Here is a 27319-nt window from a genome sequence, read left to right on the forward strand (position 1 = left end):
CAAAATGCTGGTTCCCCAGAACTGGAGCTTCAAAGGACTCCATCTCAGGATGTCACAATGCTTCTTCAGAAACTACTCGTCCATTACAGGGGCCAGGCCTGTGAGGCAGCTGCTCTCCCTCTGAAGACAATGGTATGTCTGATTGCACAAGGACTGATGAACTATGTGCTACAGGCTGTTTTTCCAGAGAGTTCTTTTATGAAGGAATTGATTGAAAATATATGTTTTAAACCTTTTTTTCTTCTCATAGAAGTTTAAAGATGGATAGATTTCTCTGCTGTTCCTAATAGCTATGTAGCTATGATTATCTAGGCTTATATAATTTTTAAGGTTTTATTTGGTCTGATAATTTGTTTTCTCTGAGAAAAAATAGTTTTCATACATATGTGCATACTGTTAATATCTACTTAATATTTTGGGATAAAACATAAAACTACTCATCTTTTTTTTTTGAGTAACCATTAAACCTACAGTTAGATGTGCCTGCTCAGAACACAGGTTAAGCAAGTCCTTCTTATATGATTGGCAATTGAAATTCAGGAGAAAAGGGGGAGGCAGGGTAAATGGAGATCTCTAACAGTTAAAAGTCCAAAGAATTTTTAGAATAATTCTCCATTATCAATACATGAAGGATAATTTAGTATGTTGGCTTCTATGAATGGGTTTAAAATCTTTTTAAAATTGTTATGTTAACTACTGCTAGTTGAATGAATAATGTGAGAATAAAGGTTCTACGTTTGGAAGTCAACTGTATTTTATTTTATTTTATTTTTAAAAGATTTTATTGATGTATTTGAGAGAGAGAGCATGAACACAAGCAGGAGGAGAGGCAGGAGGAGAGAGAAAGGGAGAAGCAGACCCTCCACTGAGCAGGGAGCCTGATGCAGGGCTCCATCCCAGGCTCCTGGAATCATGACCTGAGCTGAAGGCTGATACTTAGCCAACTGAGCCACCAGGCGCCTAGAAGTTAGCTGTATTTTAAAAGTATAACAGAAAACATTGTTACATCTTAGGAGTCAATGACAATGTGTCATAAGTGCACAGCTCTCAGGTTCAAAATACCTTTACCCACAGTCTTTAAAACCTAAATATTATTGAAGGTAAACAGGCAAAATGGAATTCAGACAAACCAGTGCGGTTATTCCCCACCTCCGTTCTATGCCCTCGCCCCAGCCCTGCTCCAAATTTAGTTGTAGCCTCTCTTCACTTTTAGACAGTCAGGTGATTCTGATCTTTATGTATGCCCTATTACTATCTCATTCAGCTAACTTAAATGGAGTACCTGCTTAGTAGCAGGCAGAACTACTTTAAACTGAGTACAAATGTCTTAAACTCAAGAACCAGGTCTTAGCCATGTACATATCTTTAGTATCTACCTTAATTAGGATTGCTCTAATGCACAAAACCAGCTCCAGTGATAAATATAACTTGGTTTATTTAAGGTAATTGGTTCGGAAGATGAGATGAAGGGAATAGACATATTAATAAGAATATTAATTTTATTTATAAGAATAGAGGTTTGCTATTTTAAGAGTCCTTTCATAAACATGACCTCATTTGATATTCGTGGGAATTTTAAATTGTTCAACATAACAACATGGTGATATGCTGGCATACCTGGTTGGCTCAGTCCATAGAGCATGCGACTCTTAATCTCGGGGTTGTGAGTTCTAGCCCCACATTGAGTGTAGAGAGTTCTTCAAAATAAAATCTTTAAAGAAATAATATGGTGACATGTTATATAGTTATGATTTTTTTCACAGACTCTCACTAAACTTCAGAAGTTTTCTAAATATTCAGTCATATCCTCAATCTTCCATAAACATAATAAGCCCAAGTTTTCATGATGTAATGATGAAGATTAGGAACGTATTATCAACTCTAGTTGTAAAATGAGGAAAAGTGGAACGAAACGACTTTCTCAAGGTCAAAGAAAATGAATCCAGATACAGGGGCTGTGGCTGCCAGCCCCGTGCTCTTTTCCTAGGCAATGAAGTAGATCACTCTGCCCTCTTCCCTCCTCCACTCTGACTCCTGCTTCTACTGGGGGCATGAAGCAGAGTCAGGGCCAGGCAGGACTGTTAGAGGCTTACTGTGGAACAAGGCAAGCAGAGTTACTTCTGGGAGATCAGAGAGAACGTTCCAAGTGGCTTTGGGGAGGAGGTGGGATATGGCAGACGAACGAATGAGTGACTAAGTGAATGCCACCACTGACACCACTATACCATGTGATAGTGGCTATTACTAATCATTTCAGCATCTGATAGCTTCAGCCCATTTTTGGGAAATGAAGGTTTTGGGGGTTTGATATTATGACAATGAATCAACTTACATATTATGGATGTTTGGTGTCTACATAAAAAACAAAACAAAACAAATAAATTAGACCCAGACACATATTTTTGATTATTGGAGACTTTATGTATACCTATAATTATTGTAAATCATAAACCTGTGAAAGAGATCAATTATATTTCCTACTATAATACTCAGATCTTTATTTGGCTCTAGAAACTGTTCACAATAAGAACAAAGTATGAGAATGACAAGATAAATCTATCTTCTATACAGATACACTACAGGGGTGCCCAGCTGGCTCAGTCAGTGGAGTGTGCGACTCTTGATCTTGGGGTTGTGGGTTTGAGCCCCATGTTAGGTGTAGAGACGACTTAAAAATAAAATCTTAGGGGCACCTGGGTGGCTCAATTAAGCCTCTGCCTTCGGCTCAGGTCATGATACCAGGGTCCTGGGATCGAGTCCTGCATTGGGCTCCCTGCTCCCACTCCCCCTGCTTGCGTTCCCTCTCTCTGTCAAATAAATAAATAAAATCTTTAAAAAAAAATCTTAAAAAAATTAAATTAAAAACATAAATAGAATATACTGCAAAGGAGTTTTTCAATCTGACTTTAGGAGCCACAAGGATTTATTGGGTATTTAAAAGAACATGTCCTGGGTGCCTGGGTGGCTCAGTCTTTAAGGGTCTGCCTTCGGCTCAGGTCATGATCCCAGGGTCCTGGGATCAAGCCCCGCATTAGGCTCCCTGCTCTGCGGGAAGCCTGCTTCTCCCTCTCCCACTCCCCCTGCTTGTGCTCGCTCTTGCTGTGTCTCTCTCTGTCAAATAAATAAATAAAATCTTTAAAAAAAAAGTCCTACTTGAATAATCTGTTAGAAATATACACATTTAAATTCAAGATACGTTAGGGTGGAGATGAGCTCTTGCTTGTCTGATATTTAGCTTTTTTCCCCTTTTCAGTGGCAGAGCTGTTTACTGGAAGAAATGTGAAGACTGGATTATATTCTTCAATCTTCCATTTTGCAAAAAGGGTGCAACAATGACACATGTAGCCTATTTTCATATGTGGGTGTATTAAAAGGATTAATTGTAGAATGTCTTTAAAATATGCTAAAGCCCTCTGATACGAGAATTCCATGAAAATAAGGTGTTGTTCATATAATTTAAATTTTTCCCCATCCTATTTCAAGGATGAGAACATAAAAAGGAAGGTAAAAAAAATCAAATTGACAGCTAAATCTGTGAAAAAAGTATTTTTCCAAGATTCCTATGTGGTTCCGCAAAGATGTTGAAACTTCACAGATTGCTCAATAGCACTCCAATTCTTCTTTAGCACCCTCAATGACAATTCTAAAAGTAAAGGGGTTGGAATATTCCAAACATGTTTTTCCTTCCCCAAAAGAGATTTGAGACCTAATTCTGAATACAAGAATCTAGAGGGAGGGGGGAAAAAAAAACAGTCTGTGCTATTGGATGGATTCCCAAATTTCTGATAAAAGTTTTTGAGAAAACACCACCATCAATTAATGTTTATAAAGCAACCAATTTAGAAATAACTTTTTGGGCTGGAGGGAATGTTATGCGCAATACTATTTTGCTACTTCTTATACTTATTAAGCTCCCTTACTTGACCACTGGCACATGAAGACTTGGTCACTGAGAAAAGCTAAGAACAAGGCTGTTGTTGGTTTCTTCTTCTTTGAATTAACTGGAGTTTTGTTAAGAATAAGAGAAATTATTTTAAGAAGATGGCCTGACATACACACTTTTTCCAAGTTGACTCTGCTCTTGAAAAATGCTGACCTGGGACAGCGCCAAGACAGAAGACCTGTCTTGCCAGAAAATCTGACGTGCCTTCCAAGTACACATAATCCTTGAAACTCTAGCACTGAAGATGAGGCTCCAGAGCATGTGAGGTTGAGACTAGGATAATGAAAAAGACATGCAAGAGGACACAGCGTGGTGGGACTACAGATGCCTCTTCTCACAGGCTTCTGAAACCTTGTGTTCCTCTACTGCATAAGGGCCCATTAACGTCTTAATGTGATGTTTCTTGGCAGCTTAATCAACTGAATTGACTATTGACTATGAACAGTATACTCTATGACGTTATGGTGAATTATACAAGAGGAGGAAGTAACGTCAGACAGTGAGCAGCTTCTGTCTTATTCTCTATAACCCTTTCTTAGCACAATGACTGGCATGTGTAAACATTCAGTAAGTGACTGGGAATGAATGCCTTTTCCTAGATGCCCTGCACAGATTGTTTAGGGAGAGAGAAAGCGTATGACCACACATTATATAAATATACATGCATACATACACACATACATATACACCATATAAATAATATCTACAAATTCTAAAGGGGTTTCAACAGTGTATAGAGAAAAGGAAATCTGAACCCAAAGTCTGTGATAGGTAAATCTTGAGACTTTTGAATAAGGCAAAGGACATGACCTAAATTTTAAAAAGATATGTTTGTAGTTTCAAGAGAAGAGGGAGACAATAGCACAGATGGTCAGTATGTAGTTTTTTTTCCCTCCCAGGTCATGTTTACATAATTTTTCTCTGTCATATTGAATAGGGATGTAAAAATTTCCAGACAGGAATCTATGCTTAGAAGATTTGTACAAAATCTTCATCAGTTTTGTACTTCATTTCAAAGATGGATTCGTATACACATTTTTTTTCCTAATGACCTAGGGGGTTGCTGTTGACTTTTTAAAGTCCAATAACAGGCCATCACCCTCCCTCTCTCCAAGTAAATTTCAGTAACCATGGAAAATTTCAACCTGACATATTTTAATATACATTTCTTTAGGACATATAGAAGAATAGGATCCTTTAATGTATCTTAAGCATATCATGAAAAAAATAAAAATTCAACCCTATTCTCTTTTATTTATTTTATTGTCTATTTTATTTTTATTTATTTTATTTTATTTCTACTTTACTTTTTTAAAATTTGGATAAATGTATCACTTCAAGTAGTTGGACATACTAATATCCTAGGAAATAGGGAATATGTAACTTTTTAATGACAGCAAAGCATTACGAGAGTAAAAAAGAAGCCTCAAATGGCAAAAATTCACAATTGGTTGTATTAGCAGAGGTAAAATATTTAATTTAAATTAAATTAAAGAAAAAATCAAATAAAAGTTAAATAAAGACTTTATTAGGTAGTGAAGGTATTAAAGACAGATTAAAAAGTTAAATGTTTTGGCTCACTCCAGGTTTCCTTACAGTAACACCTCATGAGAAACATGGTAGGAGTTAATAGCAAAGTAAATATGATTTTGATTCTGAATTTATTTTGTACCTCCTTGATAAATATATTATAACTATATTACTATTTTTGGTATGAGAAAGTATCTTAAATATTCGTTGATATTGCCAAACTATGAATAACCCAGAATCTCAAAGAGTTTGGAATGAAAAATAGTAGACATACAGATCATTTCACAGATTGTCATGGATGATTCAAAGAGTCATATAGTGATTTGGGATTTTATACTCAGAAATAATCTTTATTCTGTTCCACATATTTGTTCATGTGTCAGGAAAAATTAATTTCAAGGTATGTAGTAAAAATCAGATTATTGTTCACAAAAATAAGATTGCTGAGCTTCTTGAGATAAAGCAGCAATGACCTCTATTGTGCCTGTGCTTTTCCGGAGCAGTTGCAAAAACAAAGCAGGACCAGAAAGACATCTGAAATAGTAGGCAGAGAAATTGACAGGTGAATGTGGTCTCAAGGTGGCTCTGAATCATATCTATAGCTCTGGAGAGTCACACAAATACATCTGCGCATGTTCCCAATATGTGGCTGGTAAAAAGAAACCTGACCTGCTTATTATGATCACATACAATATATAGGTTGGATATATGTCTTAGTCTGTTTGGGCTGCCATAATGAAATACCACAGACAACAGGACACAAACATTCGGTCTATAACAGTATGTGTGTGGATATATCTTCTAAATGGACTTATTTTTTATTTTTTTTAAAGATTTTATTTAATCATTTGACAGAGAGTGAGCACAAGCAGGGGGAGCGGCAGGCCGAAGTCCTGATGCAGGACTCGATCCCAGGACCCTGGGATCATGACCAGACACTTAACTGACTGAGCCACCCAGGCGCCCCATGGACTTATTTTATCATACTAAGTTGATGCTATCCATCCTGCTCAGTATGCAATTTATTTCAATTCTGAAGCTGTCTCTTCTTACAGTTAATTAAGTACCAACTATTACCCTGGTTGTTAAACACTAAATATTAAACACCAAGTATTAACCGGATTAAATAAAGATAAAGATTGGATCCACAGCAAAGGAAATGAGAAATTCTAATTCTAATAGGAGAAAAAATTGCGTATACTTTGGTAGCTACCAAAACATTATGTACAGTAATTAAAGGATGACCATGAGGCATTTGGCAAATTTAAATAAAGTGAAAAATAAAATAGTGAAAACAGTTCAACTGGGATACAAAAAATCATTCTTTCTGGCTTTTCTTTAACACTATAAAGTTCAGTAACTATTTTCACTTTGCCTATATTTTTTGGGTTTTGTTATCTTGCCTTTTCTAGTCTTTTATTCTATTTCTTATAAGTTTCTTGGGCACTAGAGTATTTTTGTTTTATTTATTTTGTGTAGCCTCTTCCTCAAACCCAGTACTCTTTAGTGCACATATTTTCAATAAAATCCAGTAACGAATAATTTTCCTTTTAAACTAAATGCGCTTAAGAGTAGGACCGAGGACGAGAAATGTAGTAGATACTTGCAAAGCTTCCACACCATCCACACAGAGAAAGCCAGAACTAGAGCTGCAGAAAAGTTTGTAACTAAGTATTGCCCTCCAGTGAAAAAAAGATGACAGTTCTCGGGAAAATAAAAATCAAAGTAAACACCTGGGCTTATCGCCTCATGCTTAGAAAGGGCTCAGAAATGTTGGTATTTCCTTTGCTGGGAGGAGGAGCAGGTACATTGAAAAGCATAAAACTAGGGCCCTTGCCTCCTTCCTTTTCTCCTTCCCTTCAGAAAAGTTTTACTGAGCTCCTGGGCCAGACACCCAGACGTAGGAAGACAAACAAGCTATAGGCCCTGTTCTCGGGGATCTGGCATTTAGTGGATACAGGTAATCAGGTAACGAGTTTATGGTGTGACAACTGCTATGACAGAGGTGATCTGGGGGTACTTTGGAAATACAGAGGGTGGGCGCTTAATTCAGACTCTGCAGGTCACAGAAAACTTCCCGTGCGGGAGGTGATATCTAAGTTGGGCGCTGAATGACAAAGAGTTGAAGGTAGGCGGCAGGGGGGACGTTGAGTGAGGGTTAGTGGGTAGCCAGGCAAAGAAGCCCTGTTAGGCTTTCGATATAAAGGTTGAGATCTTTAAAAACTTATGTTTTCATTTGCAGATCTTTTACCTGTAAGTGGCTCAAAACAGCCCCTCGGTAAAGTAAAACTGTGGAAGGGCAGAGTTTACCTCACCGTTCACTAGACGTGCATCCTTGACCTAGAGCCCACCATAAATTAACAGTGACCCAAACTCCATTTTCTCTAGTGTGTCTCTTCAGAACTCTGCTTGGACAGTATCTTGAATTATTTGCTTATGCTTCACATATAATCCCTGAGAGATTTTGTCAGTTGTGGAGTAGAAGCTACTAAATGAAGGCTTGTGAAGCGTATCTCTTCATTGTGTACAATTTAGTATAGAAAAGGCACGTGTTCTCTTTTGGAATATGACAGAATTCCATTTCAGTCTTGCTATAATTCTCATGTAACACTGTCATGCTCCACTACAAAAACAGGAGGAAACCATTACTTTACAGGTATTTTTAAAATCTACTTAAAGAAAACAAAACTTCAAAATTCCCAAACTTTTAGCTATGGTATCAGAATACAGCGTTTCTAGTCTTCTGATAATAACTATGAGTTAAGATATATTTCTTCTATTTATTAATACTATCCTTGGTTAAAAATAAAGTGATTATAATGGCACTCACCTTGCTTTTCAAAGAATAAGTGGACTGTTGAATAGAATATAATTTTAAAATTTGCTAACAAGAAATTTTAACTTTTTAAAATCTATTCTGCCTCAAAGCTATTGTTTGTAGAGGTCCATTTTACATATTCAAAAAATTCTTTCCTTGGGGCGCCTGGGTGGCTCAGTTGTTAAGCACCTGCCTTCGGCTCAGGTCATGATCCTGGGGTCCTGGAATCGAGTCCCGCATCGGGCTCCCTGCTCCGCGGGAAGCCTGCTTCTCCCTCTCCCACTCCCCCTGCTTGTGTTCCCTCTCTCGCTATGTCTCTCTCTGTCAAATAAATAAATAAAATATTTAAAAAAAATTCTTTCCTCTTTCTACTTAAGGATTCTGCTGAAAATTGCCTATCGTGCTTCCAGAATAGAGCACGAAAGATTTCTCATTGAGCTTTGTTCACACAGAATCATGTGGAAAGACCAAAAGAGCCAAAGGCATGGATGAGCCAGAACATGACTTCGGAAGTTAGGAGATTTTTTTTTTTTAAGATTTTATTTTTAAGTAATCTCTACCCCACGGGGGGCTCAAACTTTCAAGCCTGAGATCAAGAGTAGCATGTTCAACCGCCTGAGTCAGCAGATGCCCCTGAAGTTAGGAGATTCTAATTCAAGTCTCTGTTCTTTCTTTACTAACTCTCTCTCCTCTTCTAGGCAGTAGTAATTATACGATTTACTAAAATGTTCTAAGACTTGAGTTCTTTGAGGGCTCTAGATCATAAATCTATAATGATCTAGTATAACTATTATTAGTGATATAAAATGTTTTCCTAGAAAAATGTGGACAATGACTTTTATGAAATAGTCCTAAGAAATTTACTAGATGAGTTAGACACTGGGATAGAAAAGTCTATAGGAAAAGGTTTAGAGTAATCCAAACTGTAACTCAGTGTAAAATCATAGGTAACCCAATGATCTTAAAAATTCATTTATTTGCCAGATGATAGAGGGTCCCATTTGCAATGACTTAATTTTTAATATACTACCAGAAGTGCTTTCTGTCCACCAAATGGCTTGGATATAATATAATCTAATGTAATATAATATAGAGAGTAAAATGATTATTTCATGTAGTTCTTTGCTGTATTTTTCACCTTAACCAAAAGTATTTTATTTGAAAATTACAAGTTTACTTTCTTCCAAGAAGAAAACTAAGGAACTTCTATTAGAATTATTCTTTGGGTTTTCTCAAATATTTCATATAGTTGCTATATGGAACAAACAAATAGGCAAGTTAGTGTGTCTATCAGCCTATACAACATTAGTAAACCATTATGAAACTGTATTTTTACCTAAAAAACATTATGAAGACACTCCATTTTTTATGGCTCTTAAAAACCGAGAGATATGTAAAGACATTTTTATAGTTGAAAAAACTAACTTAGGAAAAAAAGAAAGAAAAATAACTTCGAGAATAGTGCCGATCATCCAATCGCAGTTGTAAAAAGACAATGGTGATCAGATTCCTATTATGTACATAATATACTTCTAGAAGGGGGAAAGAAGGATGCATATGGGGGTGCTTTCCTCTAACGAAGGGAGTCAACATGTACACAGGGGCAGGGAATGGTGACTCACACATTTTGCCTTGAATGCCAATGTTTTATTTGAATCTTTGAAATACGTATCCATGTATTATTTGTGTTAAAAACCATGAACTGCAGTCGGAGCCATTCATGCCTCCCCGCATCATCAGTGCTGCTTCCTGATTGTGGCTGGACCCCTGCAGTGGCTACAAATGCTGTTTCCCAAATGCACATTAACCAAAATACAAATACCTAGTAACTGTTTGAAGAAGTATAGCTGAATTCAATAATGCTTGGAATGTATCACCCATGTTTCGGTAGAGGATACAATAGGCACGCTTGAGTTCAAGTTCTGTGAAATGGCACGATGTGCTGTTTTGGGCGGTCACTCCTGATGGATTCATGTGATCAGGGCAGGCATGATTTCTCTCACTGTCCTGCTGACTGCACTAGAAACAATGCTCACCTGTTTGTGCCTTTCTATTTTTTTTTTTAACTGTTTGACTTGCCTTTGAAAAACCCAGAAAAGACAAAAATATTCCACTGTTTATTCGCTAAGTCAAAGCCAGTGCTCCTTAAAAAGTTGGCTGATCCCCTACCCCCTAATTACCTTGCAACACGAAGCTGTGACAGAAGGTCTGTCAGCAGATTTTATTGACAACCCTTGAGGAAAAACCCTCTTTCTGTTTCACTTCATGCAGAAGTTTGCAAAAGGGAACACTTGGCAGTACTTCAGATGCTCACTGTCTGCTGGTGTTGATAATGCAATTCTTTTGCTTGGTGATGGCAGCTTCTATAATGCTGTATCATTCATGTAGACCATTATGCCCCAGCTGACTGCATTCACTGACTAAACAAATCATTCATACAATCACCTCAACTGTTTAACCTTTTCTCTTCCTACAAGCTTAGCATTTGGCTGTGGGCTGATTTTATGCTGAGTTCTATTGTTGAAAAGTGTCATGCTCCACCTGGCATGCTTACAAAATGTCTTTCATGCAGATAAACAGTCAGCTGACCTGAATGAAGAACATTGGTAATTATAGGTGATGCACTAATATTTATTGTACATTTTAAAGGGAATGGCAAAGTATCACACAATTAGTACGTAGATTTAAAATGAGTTTTTTTTAATAATAGAGTCATATTCACACAACCCACAATAACTTCCCAATAAAAATTCTGTTTGTATAAGACCTAAAATATGTCCCAAATAAAAGTGTATCCAGGTAGTCAAAGCATATGCTTTCTTTTTTTCTAGTAGTAGGGAAAAATCAGTGTGACTTGGTATCTCTAAATTGTGTTCTTGAGCACGTGAACAGCATCCCAGAAATCATATGGGTTCTCAAGCCACTGAAGTCTACAAAACTGCTCAAAGCCACAGGTGAAAAGTCACTTGGGGAAATATTTGTAAAATAAATATGCTGGCTATTGTTTGGACTAACTCCCATGGGAGAAGGATTATCTTCCAAAATACAACTGATCAGTGTAACCAATATAAGGTCTAAAATTACACACTTCGGAAACAGGCTACATGTGTTGCCTATTCACAACTGTAATGAAAGAGATTGGGGAGGACACAAATAAAAGAAAAATGCATTTACTCACTGTGTTAAAATTTGGAAAGAGCCCAACAGCAGAACTACCGTCCACTGGAAAAGACATAAATGGTTTGATATCCAGTGAAGGCTGCATCATCAGGGTAGGGGTGCGCACAAGAGCAGGAAGTGTAGTAGTGTGGCATGTACTGCCTGCCAAGAACAAAACAAAAATGAATTCAGTCTCTTGCTCATATCCATCTCCTTCCCCAACCTACCGTGCAAAAACAGGACTGCTGAGCTGCAACCTGAGAGCAAGAGAGTTATGCTGAAGGTAAGCAAACGGCATAGGAGGAGAAAATACAGTTAAAAAGGTTCTTCTTGCTCATGATGTTAAGACAGTGATGCAGAATACTTCGCTATGGCAAGGGCCAAGGGCTGCTCAGATCCGGCAGAGGTACATAGTACACGGATCCTGCTGGCAGATGGGGCAGAATGAGATCATCCTGTTCAACCATTGTCTCTGACTTGCCAAAAATGTAGGAGAGAGGAGGGGAGGAGCCTCTTGCAGCCAGATGCTCTTTACTATTCAGAGTTATTGAATGGCTGGTAGGCATGTTTTATGCAAATCAGAGATAATTATAGGGTTTTTACAAGGGGGAAAAAACCTTGGACTCACAGTCACTGCCTGCTCCCAAGAAAATTATGACTCAAACAATTTTATCTCTAAAAAAAACCAAACTGAAAGTTGCCCTTACTTTGAGGGAAATAAGTAGTCTAGACATTGGATAGTAAGAGAACCTTAAAGGAGTGATTACTGCTGAAGGGAGAGATTACTGCCCAGGTGGGGCAGGGTACTGGGGGACAGGGAGAAGTTAGGACAGAAACTCAAATATTTGTCTCCAACTTGAATTCTAATAAGCCTTGCATTATTGTAGCAACTATCCCTTTTTAACAGTTACATTAGCTGTCATTTCTTTAGGAATCTGGGCTAACCCATGTGTGGGAGATTTAAAGCACTCCTCTCCAGCAACAAGCATTCTTCTTCTGAAACCTCCATCTACTGCAGGTAAGTATCTGTTGGTGCAGGTGGTCCTCTGGGAGATAGGCTCTGGTGTGCCTTTTCTTTTTTTTTTAATATAGTAACTTTATTGAGATATAATTAACATACCAGACAATTCTCCCACTTAATGTGTACAATTCCATGGCTTTTAGCATATCCATAGTGTTGTGCACATCACTACAATTTAGAACATTTTCACAATCCCTAAAAGAAATTCCATACCCATTAGCAATTTTCCCCCATTTCCTCTCCATAGCTCCCAGCAACCACTAATTTACTTTGTTTCTAGGTTTGTCTATTATGGACATTTGATTTTTTAAAAAATTTGTTTTTAAAGCTTTTATTTATTTACTTGAGAGTGAGAGAGCATGTGCATGTGCATGAGCAAGGGGGAGGGGACGGGGGAGGGAGAAGGAGAGAGAGGGAATCTGAAGCAGACTCGGTGCTAAGCGTGGAGGCTGACACAGGGCTCGATCTCACTACCCTGAGATCATGACCTGAGCTGAAACCAAGAGTCGGCCGCTTGGCCGCTCAACCGACTGAGTCACCCAAGTGCCCCTATTATGGACATTTCATTTAAATGAAGTCAAAGAGGGATGCCTGGGTGGCTCGTTGGTTGAGTGTCTGCCTTTGGCTCAGGTCATGCTCCCAGGGTCCTGGGATCAAGCCCCACATCGGGCTCCCTGCTCAGCGGGAAGCCTGCTTCTGCCTGCCACTCTGCCTACTTGTCCTCTCTAACTATCTATCTCTCTGTCCAATAAATAAATAAAATCCTTAAGATAAATAAATAAATAAGCAAAGTCAAACAATATGAGTTCTTTTGTGACAGGCTTCTTTCACTTGGCATAAAGTTTTCAAGGTTCATCCATGTTGTAGCATGTATGAGAATTTCATTCCTTCTTAAGGCTGAATAATATTCCATTGCAGATGTAAACACATTTTTTTCCTTATTCGTTCATCAGTTGATGGGCATTTGGGTTGTTTCCATGCTTGCGTTATTATGAATAATGCTATGAACATTTGTCTGTAAATTTTTGTGTGGAGATATATTTTCAGTTCTCTTAGGAATATACCCAAGAGTAGAACTGGGGACTCTTGTGCCGTATGATAATCATATAGTTTAACTTTTTGAGAACTTTCAGACTGTTTTACAAAATGGCTGAACCATTTTATAGTACCACAAACAATGTATGAGGGTTCCAATTTTTCCCAGCATGTCTATACAGGACCACAAATAATTATACGCCGAAAATCTCCTACTGACTTCAAGGAGAAATAAACAGTATGGGAAAATGCTCCAACTATTAAAATTTCCTCCAATGTTCTCACACAGTGTTTCAGAATAATTAAAATTTCTATTTCAATGATATATTTTTTGATAATGGATTTCCTTAATAAACTCTGCATTATATTTCAAATCATTCCAGAACATTATTAGTAATAGTTTTTAATGGACTATCATGCCTCATTTACATTGATCCTCAAAACAGAAAAAAAAGAAAAAGGCTTCTGAAACATTCATCTGTAATGGCAAGTCTTTAGGTCAGCCCCATCCATTAGGGAATATAGAGGAGGACTCAGCAAAAATAGAATCAACCGAAAGTATAGATCAAACAGTAATGGTTTTTTCTGATGCCAAAGTAAATACTCTGATCTCATTCTGGCATTCACATAACCACCCTGTATTTGATTACACATTTTTCTTCTAATTAGGTAATGTTACATTCATTGCTAGCTTCAGAGCTTGCAGATCCAAGATGATATATTATGTCAGTATTTCGATGTTGCAGAAGCACTTATTATAATCTTTATTTTTAAAAGCTTTGCTTTAAAATCTTAGCTAAATTGAAAAAAAAGATATTTCTTATTTTAGACCAATGGCCTTTTACAACTCACAATTACTATAATTGTCAAAAGTCAAAAGTCCAAAAAGTATACAGAATTATTCTACTTAAAGCTGCCTAATGGACAAATTATTTTGCCATCATGGGTCTCCCCACATCAAAAGCAAAATTCTTTCTATAAGCCCGTGTAGTACAAGGTATTGGAGGGCTTGGCAAGAGTCATTTTGTACTCACAAACTCAAATCAAACATAATGCAACATGGAAATTGACAAACAGATTGCTCCATCAACAAAGGTCAGAATGCACAATGATCCCCTTTACCCAATCAAATATCTATGCTAATAAAGACAAGGCTTGAGAACTACTTAGCTGCCACCATTCATTAGCATAAAAACTTAGCAGCTGTTTACCATTCATTAGCATTTTAATGACAGACAATTTGCCATGTTAAACACAGATTGTTTTAAAGTACTGGTAGATCTCCTGAATAAATATAAACTGCTTTCATCAATTCCCCTCACCTCAACCTTGCTGTTTTCACTTTTCAAACCTGCTTTTTCATGTCACTTCACCTAGACCCATTGCTTCACGAAGGAAGTTTTTTTGCAAATGGGAAATGAATGAGGATAAAGTGCTTTTTTTTGCACAAATTAGGTCAGGCTTTAATCCCTCTGTCACGTCATTCCAGATTTTGTTCCTGCTCCCCCTGCTGGGAAGCATTTCTCCTCACCTTGGGATGCCCAAAAGCTGGTGGGAAATACAAGCAGAAATTTGTCCAGAATACATTGTACCCTGCAAGAAAATGCTTAGTATCTTTAATATTTCCTGGGAAAACAGAAAGGGTTGACAATATAATGAGCATAAAGCATGATATAATGTATCTTTTACATTGCTATGCTCATGGGACAGGACCAGCCTTTGTCTTTTGTATGAACTATTTGGCAGTATTATGTAAGACACCTCCTATATGTAGTTCTATTTCAAAGCAAAGGATACAATCTTACATACATATTATAATGAATCAAGTCATAACAGGGCTCCACCTTATTAGATAATAAAGATTTTTATTTTTTTTAAGATTTTATTTATTTATTTATAGAGAGAGAGAGCAGGGGTGGGGGGCTAGAGGGAGACGGAGAGAGAGAGAGAGAATCTCAAGCAGACTTTCTGCTGAGTGTGGAGCTGGACCCGGGGGCTCTATCCCAGGACCCTGAGATCATAACCTGAGCCGAAATCACGAGTTGGATGCTCACCTGACTGAGCCACCCCGGTGCCCCAATAAAGATTTTTATATCACTTGCTGTATATATAGATCAAACTCCCTGACCTAAAATGAAATGCACACAAGCATGCATGCCTGCTCCAAAGATCCGACAGTCACCACTCTCACACGGACACTGCACATGTTCATATACTTTCCCATAAGAATGCTATTAACCCTCTCCCCCAAATTTCATTTTCATTGTAAAATCCAAATTGTATTCATCTATAACTATGAAACTAATAATGAGAAAGACAACTCACCACTATGATCATAAAACTATTATTCGGCCAACTGCCTCTGTAACGTAATAGGTGCTTTATTAAGTCAATGGATTATGTTGTACTCCAACACAATAAAACCCCACCTGAGGGTTAGGTGACATGTGAAGTTATTGCCTTAGTCTTTGACCTTTAGAAATATAATCTTGAAGATTTAGGTGATAGCTCTCAGAGTTCCTAGCGGCTCTTCTCTATGTACCAAAACATGAGCATACAAAACACCCCAGTGTTAGAAGGAGGAAATGCCGAAGTCACAGAAAAACCGGATGGAGAAGCATTTACAGAATGAGATCAAATCTATTCTATATCCCATAGAAGTAGTTTTTTCTTATGCCATTATTATGTATGTCTGCCCTAGTGAGTACTGAAATAAAAAGCTTAACATATAAAAGTCTATCAGGTGGAGGCAATGCCAATTATAGAACTCCCAGAGATGTCTTTAAAGAAATTAAAATGAGTGACGCTTCGAAAGTCCTACCAAACTCAGTTTTCTTTTTACTGCTTTCCCAGCTTTGTTGCCTCTTACCCTGAGTAACTTTCCCTCTTAACCGCCACAATCACCACCCAGCGGCTCCTCTCCCCCTCTCCCATCATTTCCATTCTTTCATCAGTCTAACACGTGAGGAAAACAAATTTATCAAGAGATCAAGTGCGTCACAAGGAGGTGGCTATGTGAATAGGAGATGTGACTGATAAAGGGCTTTGTTTCTGAAAAGGCCACATAATAATAATAACAGAGATAACATTTTTACAGTTCATACTATGTGCCCGGCACTACCTTAAGCACATTACATATGCATGTACAGAAGTATACACACAGATAAGAATATATACATATTTGTACGTGTATACCCGTACATACTCATAAATTGAATCAGACAAAATTTATTTTACTTTTTAAGAGAAGACAAAATAGTAACAACTACTACCATTTAATGAGATTTTACTCTATGCGAGGTATTGCTAAGTGACTTGTGTCCCTTATTTTATTAAATTATAACACAATTTGGGGTGCCTGGGTGGCCCAGTCATTAAGTGTCTGCCTTTGGCTCAGGTCATGATCCCAGGGTGCTGGGATCGAGCCCCACATCGGGCTCCCTGCTCAGTGGGAAGCCTGCTTCTCCCTCTCCCACTCCCCCTGCTTGTGCTCCTGCTCTCGCTGTGTCTCTCTCTGTCAAATAAATAAATAAAATCTTTTAAAAAATTATAATACAATTCTATGAGGTTTGCATTATTATCCCCGTTTCACAGATGAGAAAGGTGAGGCTTAAAGAGATTGAGATCAGCTAGTATGTGGTAGGGCCTGGGTCTAAGCTGTTGCTTATCTGGCTCTAAAGCCCAGCCACCTTTCCATAAAGTAGGTTATATGTAAAGTTGTTAAGTGAAAAAGATTCTGTCCTCAAACACATTTAGAAAATGCTGGCTTCAACAAAGTTTAAAGTGGTTCTTTTTTGCAAGACATCTTGGAGCTTATAATATACTAACAGGCACTGTGAGTGTCTAGGCAGATATAATTTCTACTTTCCATTTCTTTCTTTTTTTTTCATAGAGCTTCTGGAACAATTATAATGCTTGGCATGTCCTTCAGGCAATGCTGTTCTACACACATGAACTCTACCAATTCAGGAGAAAGCCAATGACTTTCACGTCTGCCACTTTGTTGTTGTGCAAACCTGTGATAAAGGATAGTTGGAAGAAAGGCAGGCAGGGACAAGGGGCCCCCCGCCTTAAGAGGAAGCCAACCTTAGAAGGATTTTACACACCCTGGAAGGAGCCCTCCACCCTTTCCCCCATGATGGATAGATGACAAAAACTGGATTGGATGACAGGCTCATGGAGGGCTAATCAGATTAAAACAGCCTGCCAAGGAGCCCATAAAAACCCCTAGACTTAGAAAATCTGGTTGCAACTTTCTCAGGTCCCCTCCCTTTTCGGGAGCTTTGTACCAGCACTTTGCTATCCGCTCAATACACCTTGGTTTGCTGCCTACCACTCTGTCTGGTCTACCTTTCATTCTTGGAAGTGGCATGACCCAGAACGGCAGGCACTGAAGGAGAAAGAAAACCTGTAATACTTAGGACAAGTGATTTTTATTTCTTTATACCTCTATTTTCTTTTTTATAAATTGGGGAAAATAAGAGTAGCTACAGCATAGGACTGGTAGGAGTACTAATTGAGATTTTTCTATGCAAAATGCTTAAACCTGAGCCTGACAGATAGCAAGTGTTCAATAAGCTTTGGTTACGGTAGTTATGAACCATTCCTACTCCTCTTACACTGTGCCATATCCCAGGAGGGCATAAATACTTAAGTTCATTAATACTTGTAAAAGGCAGGATATGTAAGGGATCATAAATTATCAACAAAATGCTAAAGAGTTTCAAGAAAGAAATTGCATCTGGTTAGGAGTTGTGTTCATAAATGTTTTCATAGATGATTATCTCTTAAGATAAGCCTCGAGGAATGGTTGATATTTTGAGAGGTGGATATGGGAGAATGGTAGAGGGAAATACATAAGCAAAAAACATGGAGAAAACTGAATGTATTAAAATTCAAAACTTTAAGGATTCAAGATATTCTTAAGCATATGTGGTTGAGAAAGTAAAACAAGAAAGAGAAAAGCAGAACATCTGAAAGAACTTGGAGTAAGCAAAGATTTCTTTTTCCTTTTTTTTAAAGACTTACTCATTCTGGAGAGAGAGAGCTTGCCAGGGTGCACGAGCAGGGGGTGGGGCATGGGGTGGGGTGGGGTGGGGTGGGGTGGGACAGAATCCCAAGCTGACTTCCTGATGAGCACGGAGCCCCAAGTGGGGCTCAAACCCACGTACCATAAGATCATGGCCTGAGCCAAAATCAACAGTCAGATGCTCAACTGACTGAGCCACCCAAGTGCCCAGCAAAGATTTTTTAAATAGGAAACAAAAGATATTAATCATAGGGGTGCCTGGGTAGCTCAGTCGGTTAAGTGTCTCACTCTTGATTTTTGGCTCAGGTCACGATTCAGGGTTGTGAGATGGAGCCCAGCAATGCATTCAGCAGGGAGTCTGCTGGAGATTTTCTTTCTTCCTCTGCCTCTCCCCCCATATTCTCTTTCTCTCTCTCTCTCTCTCTCTCTGTCTCAAATAAATAAATAAATAAATAAATAAATAAATAAATCTTTAAAAAAAGATGTTAATCATAAAAAATTTGACAATATACTCTATAAAGAATAAAGCTTTGGGAATATGACATATCAAGGGAATGAAAAGGCAATCCACAGAGTGGGAGATTATAATCAAATATGTATTTTGACAAAGAACTTTAATCTAGAATACAGAGCCCCTAAAGATCAATAAGAAAATGAAAACATGATAGGAAAAAATGGGTAGAAGATTAGCCACTTCACAAAAATATACACTAAAATGGCCAGTAAACATGAAAAAGGACTTAGCTTCATTAGTCATTAGGGATATGTAAATTAAAACTGCAATGAGATATCACTACATACCCATAAGAATGGCTACAATGAAGAAAGACTGAGATTGTTAATGAGGATATGGAGCAGCTAGAACTCTTTTTTTTTCAGTTTTTTTTTTTTTAGTTTTTATTTAAATTCCAATTAGTTAGCATACAGCATAATTCTAATTTCAGGTTTATAATACAGTGATTCATCATCATCCATATGTCACCCAGTGCTCATCACAAGTGTCCTCCTTAATGCCCATCACCCAGTTACCCCATCCCCCTGCCCACCTCCCCTCCAGCAGCCCTCAGTTTATTCCTTATAGTTAAGAGTCTTTTATGGTTTGCCTCCCTCTGTTTTCCTCTTATTTTATTTTTCCTTCCCTTCCCTTCCCCTACATTCATCTGTTTTGTTTCTTAAATTCCACATATGAGTGAAATCATACGGTATTCATCTTTCTCTGACTGCCTTATTTTGCTTAGCATAATACCCTCTAGTTCCATCCATGTCATTGCAAATGGCAAGATTTCATTCTTTTTGATGGCTGAGTAATAGTCCAGTGTGTGTGTGTGTGTGTATCTACATCCATTTATATATATATATATATATATATATGTATATATACCACATCTTCTCCATCCATTCATCTGTTGATGGACATCTGGACTCTTTCCATATTTTGGCAATTATGGACACTGCTGCTATAAACATTGGGGTTCATGTGCCCCTTCGAATCACTATCAGTTGTTACAACTACTTTGAAAAGCTATTTAGCATATCTACTAAAACTGAACATATACATACCCTATGACTCGGCAATTCCACCTCAAGGTATTTACCCAATAGAAAGGATATGTACTAGAATGCTCATAGCAATATTCTTTATAAGAGCCACAAACTGGAAATTAGCTAATTAACCCATAACGGTAGAAATAAATAATTTTGGTTCTTCACGCAATAAAACATTCATATAATAGAATATAGCAATGAAAACAAATGATTTATAATTACATGCAACAACAAATAGACCTCGCAAGTGTGATGTTGAGGAAAAAAACTAAAATAAGGGAGCATATCAACATGCTGTGTGATACCAATCACACAAAGTACAAAATCATGCAAAACGAATCTATACTGTTAGCAAAGGGCTATCCTTGTAGGAAGGGTGTGGGGAGTGACTGAAAGGGAGCATGAGAGGGGCTTGTAGGGTGCGAGAAATTTTTCTGCTTGATCTTGGTGCCAGTTACACAGGTATGTTTGTGTACATTCATCCACTGTACACTTATGTGCATGTTTCTGTATGTTTTCTCCAACAGAAACTTTTTAAATTGTTCAATGATAATTTAAGTAAACTATTTCAGCAAATACAGGAAAAATTCTCCAGTAAGAAGAACATCTTTGAACACTGTCAAGTTTGTCTACTTTTAGGATGAATATGATGTTTTTCTCACTGCCAGCTTGATTTTGCTCAAAATGATTTGGGAGAAAATAAAAGTTCCCTTTAATGCTGATGCTTCCTTGCTGAATTTCATAAGTGGACGGAAGAGACTGACACGGAATCTACTGATGCCAAAGAGAAAAATGTGTATCTAGACCTCTGAGTCTATAAAATCTTAACGAGTGGCAGTTCTGCTCCTGAATCTCCCTGGGGGCACCTTAGGGTTCCCTCCAAAGAGATCCAACAGCAGCATCCTGGCAGAATGTTGCATTTAAAAATAAATCCCTCTGAGTACCACACTGAAGTTCATGGGCAATAATGAAGTGCTGCCTCAAAAAACAGCAGTGAAGCCACATCATGATAGATTTTAAGCTACAGCGTCCTTTGGGTTTCGTAGTAATATGCCAGCTTTTACACAAAACGATGAATCTTTTACTAAGATGCAACGGATGGCTTTTTGAATGTGTGGCGATAGGATACTTAAAGCCAAGTGGTGATTCATTTATACCTGAATATTGTGCTCATGCACTGACTTTCCTATATTTAAATGTTGAAAAAAAGAGTAAGCTTTTTTTTCTCTTTACTCTGTAGTACAAAATACAGTTTGATTAAACATGTGGCATACTTCATTAGTGGTCATCCTTTTGGAAGCAGAATTGAAAAATCTGAGAATTTCAGAATTTAAGTAAAGAAGATAAGTGGTTCTCGAAAAAAGTCTTGAGGACCAATTGTCTTCTTTAAAGCTGAATTTACATTTTTGCTTTGTTATTGTTTTCTCCACTTGTAACCCGATTTTATTAAGCATGACCATGCAAGAAAGAAACTAAAGAAGGGAAAACAGGATTCTGACAAGTGCTTTGTCATTTTTTGAAACAGTTTTTAATACACCTGACTTATCAAAAGGGAATGTCATGTGCTTAGTTCCTAAATTACTAAGTCTTTAGAGAAGCCAAAATTATCTCCAGACAGGGCTTTACTAAAATTGTCTGAGGTCAAGAATGGATTGGGAGGTCACAGTAGCCTGACGAAACTTTCTGGCAAAAAGACATAGGGAGATGGTCCTGTGCTACATTTGCCCAATGACTCCTGTCTATGCCATCAAGATGCTTTCATGAAGTCTGAAGCCTCTTTCTGTTTCAGAGGAACATTTTGCTCTCCCTTCCCAGCATGTGAAGGACCTAATGGCTGCATGGAATCATGGTTTATTGTAGAAACCTTCCAAATAAGACAGACTTTCCTGGGAAAAGCAACCACTATGTATCTCAAACTGTTGAATATTTCTAGAGGAATTATATTTCATAAAATTTTAGAGTAAACGTAATTTAAGAATCTACCCTTCGTTTTGCATGAGATGAATGATTAAGAGAATTTAATCCAGCATGATACCTGACTGATGGTAGAATAACATTCAGAGTTGCCAATGCCCAGAGACATTGTTTTGAATATTTAAGTCTATACAATCAAAGATGTACAGGAGTCATATATTGAAGTCTTGATCTTCTTTAAAAATTTAAATAGATTTGTATTTGGTCTGTTTTCTTTTTATGCTTTGCCTGAAATTTAGGAGTATTCATTTTTCAGTGAGATTTTAGTTTTATTAATATGAATAATGAAAGAAAGAAGTTTAAACCAAAGAGAAAAGCCAGCATGACCAAGAGCCAACATCTCTTTCTATTTTAAAGAACAGAGGAAGATTGATTGCAATACCTCATTTTAAAGAATTCTTTTAATATTCCCAATGGTATAAAAAAGGAGAACAACAAACCCCATTAAAACTATGCTTTCAACCATACTGTTTATATTGAAGTAGTATCAGTAACAGCAACAAAAACGCTATCTGAAAAGACACATTTTTTTTCCAAGCTAGGCAACTGACCTTCCATTGGAGCAGATCAAAGCAGCAAGACCATGGAGGCCTCTGGGTCTGTCTTTAGGCCTCTCTTCTGCAGCTCACAAAAGGGCCAGGCTGAACGGGCTGCATACAGCAGCTCAGGAGGTCAACACCTCCAGCTGCTGCTATCAATTCTAGCTCCGGGATACAAAATGTTTGAGCCCCTAGTTCAGAAAATTTCAGTTCTTGCATTCAGTGACTTTGCTATTTGCATTTAAGAACAAAATGGGGGGGGGAGGGGGAGGAGTAGTGGTTTACTTAATGGTCCTTTAAAAAGATATTTTTTCCTCCAGAAGCTTGCTCAATTTAAAGAAACAGAGTTAATATTTGCTCTACCAGTGCTCTCTACTCCCACCTTGGTAGAGAAAAGAGGTTTCCTTAGCTTAAATATTAACTAAACATTTCAAAGCTATTTAAAAGCTGTTGCCCATGTTTAAAAAAAAAAAAGTTAATAGGCTCCTAGAAAGCACAATTTGGGAATAAACAAGACAGCAAGAACTGTGCTATAAACTTTTTTTCCTTTTTGCATACATATTCCATGACTTCCATATTACAATGCACTATAGAGAACTCAAGACAAATTCTAGTGGATTATAATCCTGGTGGCCATCCTAGACGAGGCCACTCTTGGTCCTTCATCAGCCAAGAAGCCACTTTCATCCAGAAACTGCAGGGATGGTTCCCACTTGGCCGCCAGGGACCATGAAAGCTGCCATTTCATCCCTGTGGAAACCTAGTATGGGGTGACTAATCTGGACATGCCAGGAATGGGGGGAGCGGAGATTGTAAGTAATGGGGAGATAGTGAGGTTCACTTGGGGCAAAAAGGTGAGGGGGATTTGAGGAGGGAAGGAAGAGCAACTGGTTAAGTTTGGCTGACTTTTACCGAGGGGACTAGAATCAGCACCAATTCCTTATTTGGAATTTCCTAACATCTCACTCCTAAAATGATTTTTTCCCCTTTTGTCTTTAATCTTATTGTCGAAATCTGTATAGAATGGAGTAGAGCAGAGTAAAAACTATATAAGCAGGAACAACTTAGTTAAGCAAGACATCTGATTTCCTCAAAGGAGCTGGGCAACTGGGAGACAATGTGATATCGCCCTTATCCTGAGAAACACGGGGTCCCGTGACCTAGGGGATGCTTGCACTCCAAAGGGTCTGAATGGCGACCCCTGACCCGGCTTTTTCGAACTCTGCCATTGTCCTCACATCCTAGAAATTGAGGCCACTTGCTTCAGTCATTCAGGCAGCTTCTGGGGCACTAGTGATATGCAAAACAGCATCAGATAAGGCCCTCCGGTGAATGCCCAAGGATTTTCTGCACTGGAAATGATTCATCATAAATGATCACCTCTGTCCTTGTGTATCATGTTTATTTTTGTACTATTACCCTGACTTTGTACCAGTTTTTCTGCTACGGAATTTCTTTTTGGCTTCTTAAATGCCTCTGTCTCACTTCCCCAGTGAACACCAACAAAACCAAAGACATAATGAAGACATAATGATTTTTTAATAAGGTGCCACATGGAAAGTAGAGAATTTCTACTCATCATTTTCCTTGTCACTGATTTGCTTTATAAGACAAGAAAGGAATGGAAATACTTTTTTTGGAAGAACATTTGTTTTGACTCTTGGTCGCTTCTGAACTTCAAACAGCCTTTTAAGCTCCCTTTGCTTTGAAGGACACAAATGGAAAAGCATCAGACTTGGGCTCAACGTATTTAATTTGACAAAGCATATTGCCAGTTAAAGAAAATGCAAAAAAGAACCCAAAGTTCCAAAATTGCACAATCTCTATTTCCAAATGTTGACTGACTTAACGTGTCTTTTTTTCTCTAACACCTTCTTTCTCTGTGTCTCTCTTATCTCTTGTGTTCTCCCTAGTCTCCCTCCCTCTCGCCTGTTTATCTTTTCTGCCTCTCTCATCCCTCTTGTCTCTCTCAGGTCTCTGTTTCTGTCTCTTTCTACCTCTGCAAATGGACCTGTCATTCTTGTCTCTCTGTCTCTGTCTCTCACTAGAGTACTGCCCGGGAACTGGAAAGCACTCAAACTTTGTCATTTGCCTTCTTTCGCAGCATTCATTTTCTTTTCAATAGTTGCTTCCATAAATCAAAAGACAGAATAGCAAGATTTTACTAATATCAGGAAAAATTTGTCCTTGTGACAAGATAAAACAATTATGAAGGTCACGTCTCTGGTTATGTCTCAATTAGTCATGTCTGTTGCAACCACTGAAGACTGTTTTTATATACACTCAAATGATAGTATCTGCCATCCTCATGACAGAGTAGAGCAAGTTAAGAACTTAAATTCACCAAAGAATTCAGTGGTGTATATATATATAGTTTTTAAAGATTTTATTTTTTTATTTGACAGAGAGAGAGAGAGCTCAAGCAGGGAGAGCGGTAGGGGAAGAGGGAGAAGCAGGCTTCCCGCCGAGCAGGGAGCTCGATGTGGGGCTGGGTCCCAGGACCCTGGGATCATGACCTGAGCCGAAGGCAGATGCTTAACTGAGCCACCCAGGCGCCCCTCAGTGGTATATTTTTATAGAAATTCGTCATCAGCGTCCTGGGTTACACAAATACCATAGCTTTCTGTTGTGGAGCATAATGTGCTTTAACATATATTAAGTAGACTTCTAACCTGTTATATGGCTTATGATCGATCATCCCACATTTTTCTGATGAGGAAAATGGTTCTCAGGGAGAAATTATTCCATGACGAACCAAATATACAGAATGAAGCCAATAATGGGCCCGGGACTAGAAAAAATTTTTCTTCTAAAATCAGATACGAGCCTAATTGTAATAACTACACCGAGCACCTGTGTCTGCTAAGAAGTCCCACATCACAGAGTGTCTAGCACCTTGGAAAAATTAAGGCTCATTGGCTTTAATCTACTCATTTTTTGCAAGAATCTACTGAACCCTCAGTGTTTACACCTCTAATTCACCAATGAGGTAGAATAAAAGAAGTCGATGCTCTTTCAATATTTTCCAAACCGCCTGAAATCCTACTGGGGACTAGGAGATAAAAACATCTATCTGGTGCCAAGACTTCTTAAGTTCTTTCCTAATAGTAATATTTATTCATGTTTAAAAAATGGCAAAACTGAAAAAAAAACATAGAATTTTAGGTGGCGAAAACTAAAGTGATAACATTAAAACAGAAATGAGAATTTCATAATCATCTATTGTATACATACAAACTACATCTCTCCTCATAACAGACAATACTCCCACTTGAGAAGCTAAACGTACCCAGTTGCCAGAGAGATTTCTATGCCCAAGGGTCTAAATAAACATTGAAGCCATTGAATTTTAACTTGAACTTGATGAAACATTAACAACTTAAAACATGCTTATCATAAAAATCATGTGGCAAGAGTGCAAATCACCCATGTCACCTAATTTTGTGACAGGCTACCAGCCACTGTTCTGTCAGTTTGAATGTGAATTCTTGAATAGGTACAATCATCAGCTTAAATATACTTCCTGAAGAGAAAAGTGAGAGAGGGTCTAAATATTTGGATTAAACATGAATTTCATTTTTACCTACTACTTATTCTGAGACAAACTTCAAAAGGAAAAAGATAAAGGAAATGTGGGCAATCAGTCACATCTTTATTATATTTAGCAAAGTGAAGCAATATTACAATTTAAATAAAAAACAAATTAGAAAACCAGGATGATATTGGGCAGGGGAAGTTGTGAAATTAGCAAATTCTATTTGCTCTAATTCTGCTACTTTTCTCTGAAATTGATTTTAACTGTTTTACATTTTTGTCACATCCTTCATGAAAAAGTTCCCTGAGGTGTAAATGCTGGTCAGCCAGCAAAGCTTACCTTCGTTTTTAAGATTACAGTCCACGTTCACTTCTGCATTTGAGCACTGTGCGAAGTATTACATTGAGAGAGAAATAATTCCATCATTTCAACCTGGTGCTTCTGTGAAATGTGGTGCTAGGAACAGTCGACAGGCACTGCATCTGAACAAATCATACGTCCTGTAATTGCCGCTTAGCTCTAATTACTATTGAGGATAGTGTTTGCAACTTGATTCCAAGGAGAGGACAGACTACCTTCTGACGACACTGAACCAAATATATCCTAAAAGACTGACAATTACTTTCTTTCATGTAATTTTTCTGAGTAGCTAAAGCTACTCAGAAACTACTACTCAGCCATGGTAAAAATGAAATCAAATCATCTGCCACCCACCTCTCCTTCCCAACAAAGCGATGCGATTCACTCAAAATACTTATTTGTTATAACAATTTGGTATTTTTGGTATCACTTAGACTTTAAGGGATTTTTTTTTTCTTTTCTAGGTGGGCAACTAAATTTTATTTTATGTTTTTATTGTTATTATTTTTTAATCTTTGTTTTAAAATTGCTTTTTAGGGCGCCTGGGTGGCTCAGTTGGTTAAGCGACTGCCTTTGGCTCAGGTCATGACCCTGGAGTCCCGGGATCGAGTCCCACATCGGGCTCCCTGCTCCTTGGGAGCCTGCTTCTCCCTCTGACCCTACTCCCTCTCATGCTCTCTCTATCTCATTCTCTCTCTCTCAAATAAATAAATAAAATCTTTAAAAAAAAAGAAAATATTAAAAAAATAAAATTGCTTTTTATTTCAAAAAGGAATGTATTCTCAAAATATGAACTTTGTCTATATTCTCTTAGTCCAGAATAATTTATTT

General features: G+C 37.8%; 1 protein-coding gene and 1 long non-coding RNA gene across 14 annotated transcripts in view; one reads left to right on the top strand and one right to left on the bottom strand.

The window, feature by feature from the left end:
- Positions 1-27069, top strand: LOC113920758. The gene is made up of 3 exons (XR_003519366.1): positions 1-132; positions 12382-12468; positions 27026-27069. It is a non-coding gene; the product is annotated as an uncharacterized LOC113920758 (long non-coding RNA).
- The window catches only part of ZNF385B (zinc finger protein 385B), a 399531-nt gene that overhangs the window by 74893 nt on the left and 297319 nt on the right, over positions 1-27319 (bottom strand). For 8 of the 13 annotated variants that reach the window (XM_027591068.2, XM_027591069.2, XM_027591067.2 and 5 more), the window contains one exon: positions 11470-11612. In XM_027591068.2, the coding sequence (XP_027446869.1) occupies positions 11470-11612 (143 nt within the window). Of the gene's footprint in view, positions 1-1617; positions 1712-11469; positions 11613-26467; positions 26644-27319 lie in introns of those variants that run through there. The other 5 variants (XM_027591074.1, XM_027591077.1, XM_027591073.1 and 2 more) reach the window with 4 other exon arrangements.

Source organism: Zalophus californianus, chromosome 3 (genome assembly GCF_009762305.2).
Source record: "Zalophus californianus isolate mZalCal1 chromosome 3, mZalCal1.pri.v2, whole genome shotgun sequence".
Taxonomy (NCBI): Eukaryota; Metazoa; Chordata; class Mammalia; order Carnivora; family Otariidae; genus Zalophus; species Zalophus californianus.